The 15,179-nt window shown below is 39.5% G+C and overlaps 2 protein-coding genes across 3 annotated transcripts; both read left to right on the plus strand.

Annotated features, from left to right (window-relative positions):
* Window positions 1–19: 19 nt before the first annotated feature.
* On the plus strand, window positions 20–11,640 carry LOC309709221 (transitional endoplasmic reticulum ATPase-like). Of its 2 annotated transcripts, XM_082537774.1 has the most exons (18): window positions 304–687; window positions 1,062–1,173; window positions 1,269–1,441; window positions 1,537–1,679; window positions 1,810–1,940; window positions 2,754–2,885; window positions 3,014–3,116; window positions 3,747–3,880; window positions 4,444–4,579; window positions 4,678–4,790; window positions 5,949–6,113; window positions 6,283–6,405; window positions 6,498–6,710; window positions 6,831–7,009; window positions 7,109–7,238; window positions 8,945–9,103; window positions 9,394–9,545; window positions 9,628–11,640. In XM_082537774.1, the coding sequence occupies exons 1-18, from the start codon at window positions 665–667 to the stop codon at window positions 9,725–9,727; spliced, it is 2,421 nt and encodes an 806-aa protein (XP_082393900.1). In that variant the 5' UTR covers window positions 304–664; the 3' UTR covers window positions 9,728–11,640. The 2 variants fall into 2 exon arrangements, with proteins under 2 accessions (XP_082393901.1, XP_082393900.1); XM_082537775.1 differs by lacking the exons at window positions 304–687; window positions 1,062–1,173 and adding an exon at window positions 20–271.
* Window positions 11,641–12,679: 1,039 nt separating this feature from the next.
* On the plus strand, window positions 12,680–15,119 carry ndufb7 (NADH:ubiquinone oxidoreductase subunit B7). Its single transcript, XM_082535289.1, has 3 exons — window positions 12,680–12,950; window positions 14,305–14,473; window positions 14,957–15,119. The coding sequence occupies exons 1-3, from the start codon at window positions 12,839–12,841 to the stop codon at window positions 15,042–15,044; spliced, it is 369 nt and encodes a 122-aa protein (XP_082391415.1). The 5' UTR covers window positions 12,680–12,838; the 3' UTR covers window positions 15,045–15,119.
* The last annotated feature ends 60 nt before the right edge of the window (window positions 15,120–15,179 follow it).

A 15,179-nucleotide genomic window follows, 5' to 3' on the forward strand; every position in this document is an offset into this window, starting at 1 on the left:
AAATACACCAACGGCCGAGAGCAGCCGGAGCACAACAGCAGTTCACTTCGGTCACGGTGACAAGGAATCGAAGGACAATGGTTTTAGAAAAGAGAGGACTCGTCCAGGAGATAAAAAGGACGATATGTCAGTTCTTTTGAAAGCAGAACTTATTGTGACCCATAAATATTTCACAGCATTTGAGGCTCGCTCAGCTCTTCTTGCATTTGTTGGTTAGTAGCAGGAGGAGGAGGAAATATCACACTGTATCTGTTCTGGGACACTCTCCAAGGTAAGTGTGCAAGGGAGTGTGTGTGTGAAAGTGTGTGTATGGGTCCACCCATGTTGGGGTTATAATAAGACAGAGAAGTAGATGGACATATTTATACCGCCGCTGATAAACAGGCAGGCAGCACCTCCTGTAAACATGCTGCTTTAAGAAAACAGAGGAAAAGAAAAAGGACTCTGACTGCTGGGAAAATATCAGAGCTTCAGAAAGACTAAAACCTGAACAGCGCTGGTCAGATCAGAGGGAAATCTGAGCTCTTCGGTGCTGATTAGAACTACACAAGATCAACTTTTGAATCTACGAGGGCAAACACCTACAGAAGACAGTGAGGGAGTGAACTCTGAGGGTGAAAAATTGAAGGAAATCTAAAGTGTGACAGGACAAAGAGGAGCAGTCATGCCAGGCTCAGGAGGAGCAGAGTGAGTGAAACAGCTGCGTATGCACACAGTAACTTTGTGTATGCATGCGTGTGTGTGTGTGTGTGTGCTTAGTCATGCATGTTTCAATATGCAGTAAAATATTTTAAGGAGTAAAGACATTTTATCCAATATGGATTTTTGTGTCATGAAACTTTGAATAATGAGAAATCACAGTGCAGCTGTTCAAGATCATAAAAATGTTAAAACTCCTGTACAGTTAATTATTGATAATCAAATAATATTTTCATGTTTATGAAATCAAATAGTTGCTATGTGCAGAGCCACACAGATTCTAAATACAGCACAGAGTCACATGAGGAAATTAGAGCTTCACGTACATGTGAGAGTGCCATAATGCGTCTCTTGTTTGGAAGCCCAAAGGGAGAAGATTACTCCACTGCCATCCTGAAGCAGAAGCATAGACCAAACAGGCTCATTGTAGATGAGGCTGTCAGTGAAGACAGCAGCATTGTCAGCCTATCACAGGTGTGTGTAAGGTGTAAATATAGCCACACAGAGTCCTGTTTGTCTTCTTGTTAGACTGTTAGGCTTATGTGTGTGAGTGTGTGTGTTTGCGTTAGCGAAAGACAGAGGAGCTCCAGCTTTTCCGAGGAGACACCGTGGTGCTGAGAGGGCGGAAACGACGGCAAACAGTGTGCATCGTCCTGACGGATGACACCTGTGGAGATGAACGAATTCGGATGAACCGTGTGACGCGCAACAACCTGCGTGTCCGGCTTGGTGACGTCATCAGGTGCAGTGGACCTCATGCCTGTGGCTTTGAGTGTAGTGTGGAGCTATGAATTTACCATAATCCACAGGTGTCTGCTGATGTGCATGTCATTACAGTATCCATGCCTGTCCTGATATCAAGTATGGGAAAAAGATCCACGTGCTCCCCATAGATGACACCATTGAAGGCCTATCAGGGAACCTCTTTGATGTTTTCCTCAAACCGTACTTTCTGGAGGCTTACCGGCCTGTGCACAAAGGTACAGCAACACCTCAGCTGCTAGTTATAGCGCAATAAAATCAGCTGAGGTCACATTATAACATAAAACAGAAACTCAAAGAGCACAAGAAGCTGCTGTGAATGTAGTGGCTTCTCCTTTTCATTGTTAGGTGACATCTTCTTGGTGAGGGGAAGCATGCGAGCTGTGGAGTTCAAGGTGGTGGAGACGGACCCCAGCCCTCACTGCATCGTTGCCCCTGACACAGTCATCTACTGTGAGGGAGAGCCAATTAAGAGAGAGGTCTGTGAGAGATTAAAGAGTCTGCTTTGTGTGATGTTAGTGTGTGTTAACATTTAAAGAACTGTAAGAAAACCCTTTTATATCAAAATTCTCCTATCTGGAGAATTACTGCAAGAAGTATTGCACCAGTTTGTTCCAGATTGTAGAGCTTATACTGTAAAGTCCTTTATGAAACTGCAAATTGCATGTATCATATTGGCAATGTGTTGTTGTACAATAAATAAATAACATTAATCAGACTGCATTTTGGCTCATTTAAAATTAAACTAGTAAATATTCTTCTCACAGATTTGTTAATTTTTTGTTAGTTCATTGTATAAACTGTTGCTTCATTTGTTGCATCAAAAATAGACATATACTTTCACTTATTTCCAGCTACGACTCACTTCTCTCACATCTATATTAAATTATATTACAGAGCAACTCCATGAATCTCTCTGTTTGCTTGTATTGACCCCAGTTTTAGGTATTTTGAACTAACAATCTCCAAATACTTTTTAGATTAAACATTAGATGAAGATTGTGACTACATGGGGTTTATTTAGGTTTCTGCAGTTTTTTTTTTAGTGTGACATTCATTCTTCTTTCATCCCATCCGATTTCTTCCTGTTCCAGTAAAAAGAAGTCTCTTTTGTAGAACCGAACGTCTGACTCAGGACAAATGACTTTCTTGTTTCAGGATACTATCAAATTTATAAAAATGGCTTAAAGGGACCTTTGACGATGCAAAGATATACCCAAAGAAATCTCATCGCCTCATCTTTTAATCAGTACATACAGTAATAAACTGTCTGGCTTTCTGGTGCATGACAGGATGAAGAGGAGAGTCTCAATGACATTGGCTACGATGACATTGGAGGTTGTCGGAAGCAGCTGGCCCAGATCAAAGAAATGGTGGAGCTTCCTCTTAGACACCCAGGACTGTTTAAGGCTATCGGAGTTAAGGTATCATGCACACACACACATGCAGTTCAAAAACAAATTATCATCCCAGCCACCAATAATAGTGATTGTTTCCATTTTAACATGGCATCTTTTTGCATTACTTGGTATGTTCTTCCCTTCTCTCTCAGCCCCCCAGAGGTATCCTGCTGTACGGCCCTGCAGGAACAGGAAAGACCCTGGTGGCCCGAGCTGTAGCAAATGAAACTGGTGCCTTCTTTTTCCTCATCAATGGTGAGACTTTTGTCTACTGAGGCCTGAAAATCTAAAGCACAGAAGGAAATAAATGACTCTCTGCAAAGCAGAATATTATGCAAATAAATGCAGCAAACAAACAAAAAATACTAGTAATAAATTAATTAAAACTTTGAGTTAATATGGTTTTGCAATTCTTTACTTTTGTAAAAACTGTGCTCCAGTTCGTTTTCTGTTGAGTGTCTTGTGTCAGTTAACCAAGAGATGGATTGAACCCTCTTTGAAAGGTAAAACAGAAATGCACAGTAAATAGAAAAAGGAAAAACAACAAACGTTTTAAAAAAATAAACAGAGAGAAAAATTAAGAGGGGAATTTATTTATTTATTTACCTTTATTCAACCTGGAAGTTCCACTGAGATCACATCTCTTGCCAAGGTAGCGGTCATATATTGAAAATCCATTAAATACAACATAAAGTGCAAGATCTGCAACAAACTAACAACACACCAATAACTGCAACAAAGAATACTAGTGACCTTTCAAGAAAAACTTTTAAAATGTAGTCAGCTGAATAACAAGAACCTGATGGAGGTTATAGTGGTAAATAGTGGTTCTCTTATTCTTAGTCCTGTGCAGGAGATGTTTGTAAAGTATCATTCTGTGACCAGGTCCCGAGATCATGAGTAAGCTGGCCGGAGAGTCAGAAAGCAACCTAAGAAAAGCATTTGAGGAGGCAGAGAATAACGCCCCTGCCATCATCTTCATCGATGAGCTGGATGCCATTGCTCCCAAGAGAGAGAAGGTAAACATGAGGGGACAATTCAAGAAACCTGTTTCTGCTTGGTCAGATCAGTGTCTGCAGAAAACTGGCTTTCAGCAAGTCTTTACTATCATTCCATCACAAATCAGCATGGACCTGTATGTGTGTTTATATATATGTGTGTGTGTGTGTGTGTGTGTGTGTGTGTGTGTGTGTGTGTGTGTGTGTATAAATGGTCTGTTGACCAACTTTCAGGCATTTTTTTGCACATTGAAATCTAAAGCACTGTTTGGATTTCTGAATACTGGCTAGTTAAAATATGAAAAAAGTCTAGTCTCATGTTTCAGCACAAACTAATAAAAACTCTTCACATTGCAAAGAAAAATTAGTTAGTTTCAATGGGCGTTGAAAGGGCCTGAAGGTGGGTCAGTGGACCTTTTTTGGACCATTACAATTTTAGGCAAATCCGAGTTGGTCAAGCAGAAAATGTTCTAAAAATGTGCTGATTTAAGACGGGAGTGACCTAACCCCCCGTTGTTCTCCTGTGTCCATGTAAATAACAGTTAAATGTTTTTGACCACGTGTGAGTCTGTGTGTATGTACAGACTCATGGCGAGGTGGAGAGGCGTATAGTGTCCCAGCTCCTGACCCTGATGGATGGCTTGAAGCAAAGAGCTCATGTGATTGTCATGGCTGCAACAAACCGACCGAACAGTGTGGACCCGGCTCTGAGACGCTTTGGTTAGGAGAAACGCACACACACACACACACACACACACACACACACACACACACACACACACACACACACATTTACAAATATTGCAATTTCTTTCCAGGCAGGTTTGACCGTGAGATTGATATTGGAATCCCAGATTCGACTGGTAGATTGGAGATCCTGCAGATCCACACCAAAAACATGAAACTGGCTCAAGATGTCGATCTGGAGAGGGTGAGCCAGTGGAAAATGAATGAATGCTTTAATATAAAATTAAAACTGAAATGGTGAGTTAAATAATAATAAATAAATCTGCTATTTTTTCATCAATCACCTTAAAGGCTCAAGCAAAAAAAGCCAACAACTTTTTAAATTGTGGAGTTTGTGAACATTATACCAAAGCTAGTGGCTTCATAGTGTAGTAGTTTACACACAGTTACCAATCAGATGAAATATCCCTGAAGGGTGTAAAAATCTGCTAAATTACATATGTGGAGCTCTCTGCCGTGATGAAACCTCCTGACTAAGGGAACAGCTGAAAGTAGCTGATCTGATAACAAAATTTATATCTTATAGCACTGTACTGGTAACAAGTCTAAAAATTACCACTAGAATGTTAAGGTGAGCATTTTTTGCAAGTAGAGCAACAAGAAGCACATCCTGTACCAAGGCCAGTGTCCTATTTTGCAATTATAAATAAACTAATCAGGATGAAAACATGCATTTCTCTACCAAGGATCCACCTTGGCCCTCCTGCCCTGGCAGATGATTAAGGATCCTTAGGTGTTGTAGGTCTTTTTGATATTCTTGTAATACAGCTTGAACTTATGGCAAGAGAGTATCATTTAATTAGAGTATTCCCCATAAATGTAAAGACTCTGATGATTCCTTATAACAGTTTTTACTGAAATAAAACTGAAATTTTAAATGGAATTTGTAATTAAATATGAAATCAAACATTTTGACAATGCCTCCTTTTGTTGCTGTAAGTGTTGCAATTTTTATTAGACCGTATGCATTATAATATCAATTGTAAACATAACCTTCTCTGAGAAGGGGCGATATAGGAATCTATGCAACAAACTAATGATATTTATTCAAATTATTTCTTTTAAATTATTATTATTATTATTATTTTTATCAATATAGGGTCAGTTAAATTTAATATAGTTGAACGTTAGGGTGATATAAGCAAACTCACCAAATACTTAAACTTCTGAACCTTAAATTTTGTTTTCCTTTTAACTGATTTAATACTTTTATGTGCTATTTTCTTCTTCTGTAAATCCCTTTTTGATTCTTGTCAGTAAAAAAATTATATGAATAAATATTATTTGCTTGATTGATACTTAGTATGTTAATATTAATGTGATTTATTTTAAAATACTCCAGATTGCCACAGAGACCCATGGCCATGTGGGTGCTGACCTGGCTGCTTTGTGCTCAGAAGCTGCTCTGCAAGCCATCCGGAAGAAAATGACCCTCATAGATCTGGAGGATGAGACCATCGACGCTGACCTGCTCAACTCAATGGCTGTCACTATGGATGACTTCCAGGTACAAAAGACATGAATGCACATGAATTTAGCTCTTTGTGTTGGTAGAACTATAAGAATTGAGTGAAAGAACAACATATAACATGAATGTGAGATGCATATCAATATTTCTTGAGGAATTAATAAATGAATAGATATGCATCTCTTTACCAAACATCGCCTCACTTTAGTGGGCTTTAAGTCAGAGCAACCCATCAGCTCTGAGAGAGACGGTTGCAGAGGTGCCTCAGGTCAACTGGGAGGACATCGGCGGACTGGACGAGGTCAAGCGAGAACTCCAAGAGCTTGTTCAGGTGGAAGAAACACTCGTGCATTAATTTTGCCACAATACTACAAACACAAGCTCAATCCATAATCTGTGAATCTTCATCTTGCTTCACCATAGTACCCTGTTGAGTATCCTGACAAATTCCTGAAGTTTGGAATGACCCCATCTCGTGGAGTTTTGTTTTACGGCCCTCCAGGCTGCGGGAAAACCCTACTGGCTAAGGCCATCGCCAATGAATGCCAAGCTAACTTTGTCTCAATCAAAGGACCTGAGATGCTCACCATGTGGTTTGGAGAATCAGAGGCAAATGTTAGGGATGTGTTTGATAAGGTAAGAGTGGAGAGAGGAAAGTGTGAGCTCAATACAGACTAAAGTACTCTATCAAATCTGTAGTTCTGGCTTTACACTTTAACCTTTCTTGACCTCTTGACCTTTTCCTTCTGCCTCCAGGCCAGACAGGCAGCCCCCTGCATCTTGTTTTTTGATGAGCTGGACTCCATCGCCAAATCTAGAGGAGGCGGTGCAGGTGATGCAGGTGGTGCAGCTGACAGAGTCATCAACCAGATACTCACAGAGATGGACGGCATGTCGGACAAAAAGAACGTCTTCATCATCGGTGCCACAAACAGGTGCACACATTTTTGCGTGTCTGTATCGTACAGATGTTAATAAATGAAACTCTTTACGGACTTTTCTTCTCACTTTCATCCTTCCTCTCATCATCCCAGGCCAGACATCATAGACCCAGCCATTCTGCGGCCAGGTCGTCTGGATCAGCTCATCTACATCCCGTTGCCTGATAAGCCATCTCGCACAGCAATTCTTAAAGCCAATCTACGCAAATCTCCTGTTGCAAGAGTTGGTGATACACACATACAAAAACCAATTGCTCTATACAGTTAGATTCATAAGTTTTGTAAAATTACACATTTTTTTTAATTTTACCCATGTACACCACCACAGTGGATATTAAACTCAATCGAGGTGTGATTGAAGCGCAGACTTTCAGCTTTAATTTAGGGTGTTTAACCAACAGATTGCATTAACAGTTTCAAAACTGCAGTGGTTTTTATGCATAGACCCCCATTTTCAGAGGCTCAAAAGTAATCAGACAAACTAAAATAATTTTAAATATAGGAACTGCTATTAATACTTGGATGAAAATGCGTTGCTTTCAATGACTGCCTTAAGTCTAAAGTCCACGGACCTCGCCTAATGATGTGTTTTTTCCCCTGATACGCTTTGCCAGGCCTTTACTGCAGGCTAAAAAGTAATTGGACAATTAATTCAGAAGCAGTTATGTGGCCAGATGAGTCCTGCTCCCTGAGTATTCCATGACAAATTAACCAGATAAAAGACCTGTAGGTGATTCCAAGTGGTGACGCTGCAATTTGTTCACTAGAGCCATCAATATGAGATACAAAATGAGACATTGAGGCAAGTGAGGGCAGCTATAATCAGACTGAAAAACAAAATAAACCAAAGATTAGGAGCAGCTAAACCAACCATCTGAAGCATTTTTCAAAAAATTGAATGTGCTGGTCAACAACAAATTCCCTGAAAAACCAGAGAAGACAAATAAAGTGGATGATCAGAATGATTTCCTTGTTTGAGAGGAAAAACATCTTGATGCATTCTCAATCATCCAGGAAAGTAAATTTTTGTGTGAGTCTCCCACAAAACGCTACGTCCAGACGAACAGAATCAACTTTTGGAGAGAGGAAAAACAATTTCACAACATCTAGCCAAATCAAGAATACTTTAGAAGAGGTAAGCATATTATTGCAAGTCTGCAATCAAGAGATGCCTTCATGAATGGAAATCAAGTGAGTTTACAACCAGGTACAAACCACGTATTACAATCCAGAATAAGGTCGGATTAGATTTTGCCACAAGACATATAAAATCCACTTCTGGAAAAAAATATCTTGTGACAGGTAAAGCCAAGCTTGAGTTGTACCAAAATGATGTGTAGAGAAGGAAAGAAACAGCTCCTAATCCAAAGCGTAACACGTCATCTGTAAAACATGGTGGAGACACCATCATGGCATCGGCATGTACGGCTGCCAGCACAACTGCGACTGTAGTGTTTATAGATGATGTGACTGCTGATCAAACCAGGATGAAATCTCAAGTGTCTCCTCAGATTCAACTAAATGCTGTGAACCTGAAAACACGCTTTTCAGTTACTGAAGACAAAACTAAAGGCACAAAAATAGCAACTGAATGTGGCTTCAGTAAAGGCCTGTCACAGCCTCTCTAGAGAGGAAACACAGCATTTGATTCCCATTGGTGCAAGCGTTTGGAATTTTTCCTCATTATTCTGAAAAATCCCTGTATTTACAATTATGTTAGTTTGTCAAATGAATTTGAGCCTCTGAAAATGAGCAGACTGTGGATAAAAATGACTGAAATTCCTAAACAGCTTCAACTTTTGTTGAATCCCTTGACTTCAATCACATCTTCACTGTTTGATTTAAAACCCACTGTGGGAGTGTACAGAAACAGAAGTTATTTTTTACAGTGTCTTAGTTTCTGTCGTTTACTCTTCCTCTTGTCTTCAGGATGTGGATCTTGAATACCTTTCTGGCATCACAGATGGATTTTCTGGAGCTGATCTGACAGAGATCTGTCAGCGGGCCTGTAAGCTGGCCATCCGTGAGGCAATAGAGGCCGAGATCAAGGCTGAGCGTCAGAGGCAGAACAGACCAGGCGTCCCTATGGTCAGCTGCTCAAGCTTGTTTACACCAAAATATAATGTATTATAGAAGAAAATGCTAATTGGGCTTCTCTGGCTTTCTTTTATTATCTCTACAAATCACATCTCAAAGTTGTACCAGGCTGTGTGTGCATGGTACAGACAGAGACTGTGGGAGATAAAACGTTCCCTAAAGGGCGGCTGTGTGTTTTGTAACTTTCAGCCTTTGGACTGGGAACACACACACACACGCACACACACAGTGTATTATTTTTGCATGAAATCCTTATCTGTTTTCTTTTTTTCTGACTGCAGGATGAGGACTTTGATCCAGTCCCAGAGATCAGGAAGGACCACTTTGAAGAGGCGATGCGATTTGCCCGTCGCTCTGTTAGTGACAATGACATACGCAAATATGAGATGTTTGCTCAAACTCTGCAACAGAGCCGAGGTTTTGGAAACTTCAGGTGCACATGCTTATCAAACGTGTAGTTGTGGACAAGGCAGTCTTGTTTTAGTTGTACTTGAAACTCTTTTCTCCCCACCCAGGTTTCCTTCTGCTACTGGTTCCCAGTCTGGAAGTCAAGGTTCTGGATCTGGGAGGCCGAGTCTGTACAGAGATGAAGGCGACGATGATCTCTACCAGTGACAAAAACTGCAGTCAGCTACTGTGTACTGCTTCTCTGGAGGAATGAGACAGATGATTAAAGGAAGTAAAAAATTTTAAACAAAAAAAAAAGAAAAGAAAAAAAGAAAGAAAAACTTTTTCTAAATTTTAATAAAATCATAAAACAAGAGGGTGAATAATAAATCATTTTCTATATGACTTTATCAGTCTCTCACATCACTGGGAATTTTGGCCCACTCCTCTTTACAACATTGTTTCAGCTGTGCACAGAGGGCCTTACTTTTGAATACTTTGATAGACAGCAAACTTGATGGGTGACTAAATTAGGTGTCCAGGTCCTGTGTCTATAAAACAAACCCAAATCATGACCCCTCCACCACTGTGTCTGTCAGTTGATATGATGTATTTGTATTTGATTTACTGTGTTTGTGCAGTATGGCTAAATATCTCCTGTAAAATCTGTCTAAGGATATTGTTCTAGAAGTCTTATTGATTGTTTGGATGCAACTCATGAACATTAACATTTAACATAATAGCTGAGGTCACTGTAGAGTCAGAGATGTAGCTCTTAGGATTTTATAGTTTGTCTGAGCATTGCACGGTCTGACCTTGGGGTGAATTTTTTTGGGTGACTGGTGTCACCTGAATGCTCCAGATCAGCAGAATAATATTTGTTTTACTGTCCCCACGCAGTCAATTTATAAAACAAGTCTAAAATCGTGTTACCCTAACAACATGCTTTGGTTGTCACTGTGATCAGTTTGCACTTTTCTGTTTAACAGTTAAGAAATGAATAAAAACTTCTTCTTCTTGAAAATTTGTATTTTATGAGTAGCGTTAGCAGCAGTGAGTCTCTATATAACAAAGCTTGACTCAGCCAGCAGAAGGTCTTGGATCAAGCTACAAGCTAAATACAGGCTTATTTTAAATTCCTTTCACGCTCACTGGGAACGTGATTTGTACTGTGTACCAAATACTATCATACAAGAGCTTTTTCGCACAAGTGATTTTGCCATGTTACAATTTAAATGACTTGCATTTTTCTTTAAATAATAAAATGAATAAGTTGAAATGTGGGTTTTGTAAAATAAGGAGGGGATGTTTTTCTCATTATCATTTAATATTTTAATATGGCATTATTAGTTCATTAGAAGTATATAACCAGCTTTGCATTAAGCATAAATTGAAGTTGTTGACCTTACATTATTCTTTGCATTACAGTGATGGTGATAACTTTAGTTTGATCTTTCCTTGCAGGTACCAGAATAATAACATGATTTTCCATTGCAGATGTAACCCTGATCATTCCATACACCTTGCAGTTTGTTGCTTATTTTAGAGTTGTGCTCAAGTTAATTAAAGGTTAAAAGCTACAGCCAGCGCGAGTCTGACTGATCTATGGAGGGCAAAGGCTTTGAGCTTGGAAGGCCGCACGCGCTTACACAGCACTTATAAGATGTTATTCTTGGTGATTTTGTGCTTAGTCATGTTTTAATATGTTTTAAGTAGAAGTAGCTGATCCAGCAATATTCATTTAATATTATATACTTGATTTAGAGCAATACACACTGATGGTCTTAACAAATGAAAGAGTCCTTGTAGCTGCCATGTTGTGTCTTAGCAGGGTACAGACGGTTCCAGGAGACGGGGGCAGTCAGCGTCTGCCCTCGGGAAGGAGACAATGTTATTCTTTGTGTTAAATAAAATTGTCAACATTGATTGTATTACACCTGTCACTACGCAGGAGGGGGCGTTCTAATACCCTGATTTCATAAAACGATGGTGATGTGTTTTTTGAGATGAGATCTGAGACTGTCTGCATACAGTGTCCATCTCCCACGTGTGTGATCATTAAATCATCGTTTGACTCAACCCGACCGGACCAGTGTTGTTATTGTGGGTTTTTCCTCTGGTGTCCATCCCCAATATTTTGAACCTTAACAGTTTACATAAATTTTACTTGCCCGAAGGAATTTTCTTGTGCTCTTAAGTAAAAACAAAACATGTGTGCAAACACACAAGCACTGTTGCTTCACATCAACACTGGTTCATTTGTACAGTTGTTGTTAATTTATTTATCAAATGATCAGAAAGCCCGGGAAAATGATCTGCAAAAACAAATCTTTACTGCAGAGTGACTGTAGTACATAGTCACTTCCAGAGCCCCATTCTTAGCCAGGAAAAGCCCCAATTTAGATACATTTTCAGGGTCTTTGTTTCATACACCATCACTCAAAGCTATTTAGTTAACTAACATGACCATAAAAATAATAATGAATTAATTAGAGTTTAAACATTAATAATATTACTTATATTAATCATTAATAATAATGAAAATATAAGCTAGTTGATGAGGTTTCAGCTCTGGAAAAATTAACTTTGTCTTAATGTATGCTCAGCTATCCATGAAAGGAAGTCCCAAAAAGTTGACTCTGTTTTTCTCGATGCAACGTTTTCCTCCTTGACTACATCTATGAAAAAAATTCTGGCGTCTTCCCCTTTTCTTTTCTGCCTGCCAGCTCCATCTTCAACATCCTTTGTTCAATGTAGACTAACCCTGAACTCCACATGTCCAAACAATTTCAGCTTTGTCTCTAAAGCTGAGCTATCCCTCCTGGTCACTCCCAGTGACAATCTAACATCTTTAGCTCTGCGTCTTATCTTATTGTCATTGCCACCGTCTCCAAAGCGAAGAGAAATCCATATCTAAAAAACAAAACAAAAAGATTTCATTGAAGGCACCAGTGCAATGCTGGACAGCATTTAGGTAAGTGACAACTCTGCAGTTCTGATTGACAAAAGCACAAACTGTTTTGATGAGTTGTGAGATTCAAATGAGAAACTCATCAGTAGTAGTGAATTATATGTAGAAACAACAGTTTACAAAAATACAACGAGAAAGGTGAATTGGAGTGCAGTGACGGGGTAACAAGCGGAACCTTTCTCATTTGTCTTGTTTCCCGACTGGCTCGGCTCGGCTGTTTTTTTCCGGTGACAGCCGGAAGTGGTAGCAGGAGGCTTGTGGAGGTGACCGAATGGCTGATAGCAGAATAATTCTGTAAAGATTTCGTTAGCGCCAAACAAAAGCGACCAGAATTTGTTGATTTCAACAGTGTACGTTTACTCGGTGTCATGGGAGCCCACCTGGTCAGAAGATATGTCACCGAGACGGACACCGAACCCGACCCGGCGAAGAAATTCGAGTTCGACCCGCAGTTCGGCTTTGCAGAAAGGAAGGAGAGAGGTTGGTCTGCAGCTAGCAGCTCGGCGTCTTTTACAGCTGCATTATTTATTTATTTTTTTTATTAATTGAGACTGGAATTGATTTATTAGCAGCTAGTTTGGCCTGTCAAGTGTTAGCTTACGTTAGCTTTGCGGTAATGTGTTGGTTAGCTTACCAGCTAACTGGTTTTGTTAGTTTGTCATGAGCTGTACCAGGATTTCGGCACAGATTACTCATGAAGGGGATTCTTATCTCCGTTTCTGTCACAAGAAAGTTGTATTTTCATGGTTGCATTGCACAACTGGTTTAATCACTCACAGTTCAGATTAGGCTAGAAACTTTCTATGGACCTCTGTGCCAAGATACTTGGAGTCAGATGTACAAAAGTATACAAACAAAGTCTATACTGACAAAGTTTACTCTTCTCAAGAGTTTAGTTTGAGCATTCTCTTTCGCAACAGTTTACATAAGACCTGAGTGTTCATCAAACTACAATTAGACATCCTGTCTAGAAATGGAGGAAATTCTCGATTCTCATGATGAATGGGCGTCACAAAAGCAACTTCAAAATGCCTACCTCTGACTTGCTTAACCTATATTTATGTATCCACTGTAATAAAAGTGACAGAAGCCAGTGCAACATTGCAGAAGTCCTCTAGGAAGCTCCTCAATACTACTTTGGGGAGATGAGGCAAAGCTATCTAAAATACACAGAGAGAGATCCTTGGTCGCAAAACATGATTTTTCCCAGGATACTATATTTAGCAGAGGTACATATTCATATAGCAACAACAATCATTTTAAAGAACGTTTTAATGCAGTGTAAAGAATCTGTACAGAGAACCCCAATTATCCAGCAGGCCACTTTTGGCAAACACTTAGCGACGGTGGGAAAAATAACTCATTTTTACTAGGAAGAGACTTCCAGTAGAACCAGGTCCTTGGAAGAACTTCTGTCTCCAATCGCCACATGGGGGGTGAGGGGAAAGGGTAGAGAATAAGAATGAATTTCCTGTTTGAAAAACAGTTCTGACCTCGACCCAGCTGGCACGTTTTTGTGTGATATTGAAAGGGCTGTAAAGTTAAATCACCCCAGAAACTTTGATAAAATCAAACCATTTTGTGCAAGCAATGGTTTGAAAAGTGTCAGAAGCAACTACTTTTGTGATTAACTTTTACTGCTTTCTCAATATCTTCAATCAAGACATGAAAATGTTTGGTGATATTAGTTTAGCCATATTGTGTTTATCCATAATTGTGACTAAGAATAAGGTCAGACCAATTACTTTTTATTGCAAGCTTCTATATCATATTCTATTTAGCACATCAGGGTGTTTTACTTGGTAATAATTCAAAATTTGTGTCCCTTTGTCAGAGATGATTGCGACACAGGAGCAGATGAACTTGGCCCAGTTGCCTGTGGAGCAGAGGGACTACTGTGCCCATTACCTCCTGAAACTCATGAAGTGCAAGAGGGACAACTGGCCCAACTTCTTAGCCTGCAAGCATGAGAGACACGACTGGGACTACTGCGAGCACCAGGAGTAAGTGCTTACAGTTGTATAGACATTGTTGTTAGTGCTGCAATTTAAAACGATAAATAATAATCAAACTTAAAAATAAAACTTAAAAAAAAAACCATATATATAAAGTGAAAACTGAGGTCTGCTCCTATGAGTAGATCTTTATATATGGTAGATTCACTTTTTTAAAACTATTGATATTGAGGAAGCATGTATTACTGTCAGATGTAAATAAATCTTAGCCACACATGATTCATATCTAAAATACTTATGAAGTCTATGAAAACAATCTGGTCATGCGGAGTCTAAAAAACACAAGGTCCATTTAGCTTTCCTTTAACCTCCTAAGAGCCGAACTCTTTCATGGCATGCATTTTTAATTTCTCTTTTTACTATTTGGGCTGAGCAGAGCAACTAGTTTTCTTCTTCGAGTATCAAAGCAACACAAAACCCCAGATTTCATCAATAAACTTCACCCTGATGCTTGTGTGTTTCTGCCTGCAGCTATGTGATGCGTATGAAAGAGTACGAGAGGGAGAGGAGGCTCCAGCTGAGGAAGAAGAGAATTGAGGCTCAGGCTCAAGCGGCATAATCAGTTCATCCTCTGATTCTACTTCTTTGTATATACCTGCTACTGTTCACATTAAACAATATTGTTTAAGCTCTACATCCAGCATCTTATTACCGAAAATACAAACTGATGTTATAAAAGACAACTCAGCCTATT

Source organism: Aulonocara stuartgranti (assembly GCF_965226115.1).
Source record: "Aulonocara stuartgranti genome assembly, chromosome: 6".
Lineage (NCBI taxonomy): Eukaryota > Metazoa > Chordata > Actinopteri > Cichliformes > Cichlidae > Aulonocara > Aulonocara stuartgranti.

Bases quoted from the DNA above. Each gene is read 5' to 3' on its own strand.
- LOC309709221 (XM_082537774.1), top strand. From the start codon at position 665: ATGCCAGGCTCAGGAGGAGCAGA. The intron at 688-1,061 runs GTGAGTGAAACA...CTTGTTTGGAAG, and splicing joins CCAGGCTCAGGAGGAGCAGA to CCCAAAGGGAGAAGATTACT. The intron at 3,117-3,746 runs GTGAGACTTTTG...TTCTGTGACCAG, and splicing joins CTTCTTTTTCCTCATCAATG to GTCCCGAGATCATGAGTAAG.
- ndufb7 (XM_082535289.1), top strand. From the start codon at position 12,839: ATGGGAGCCCACCTGGTCAGAAGATATGTCACCGAGACGGACACCGAA. The intron at 12,951-14,304 runs GTTGGTCTGCAG...TCCCTTTGTCAG, and splicing joins TGCAGAAAGGAAGGAGAGAG to AGATGATTGCGACACAGGAG. The intron at 14,474-14,956 runs GTAAGTGCTTAC...TTCTGCCTGCAG, and splicing joins GACTACTGCGAGCACCAGGA to CTATGTGATGCGTATGAAAG.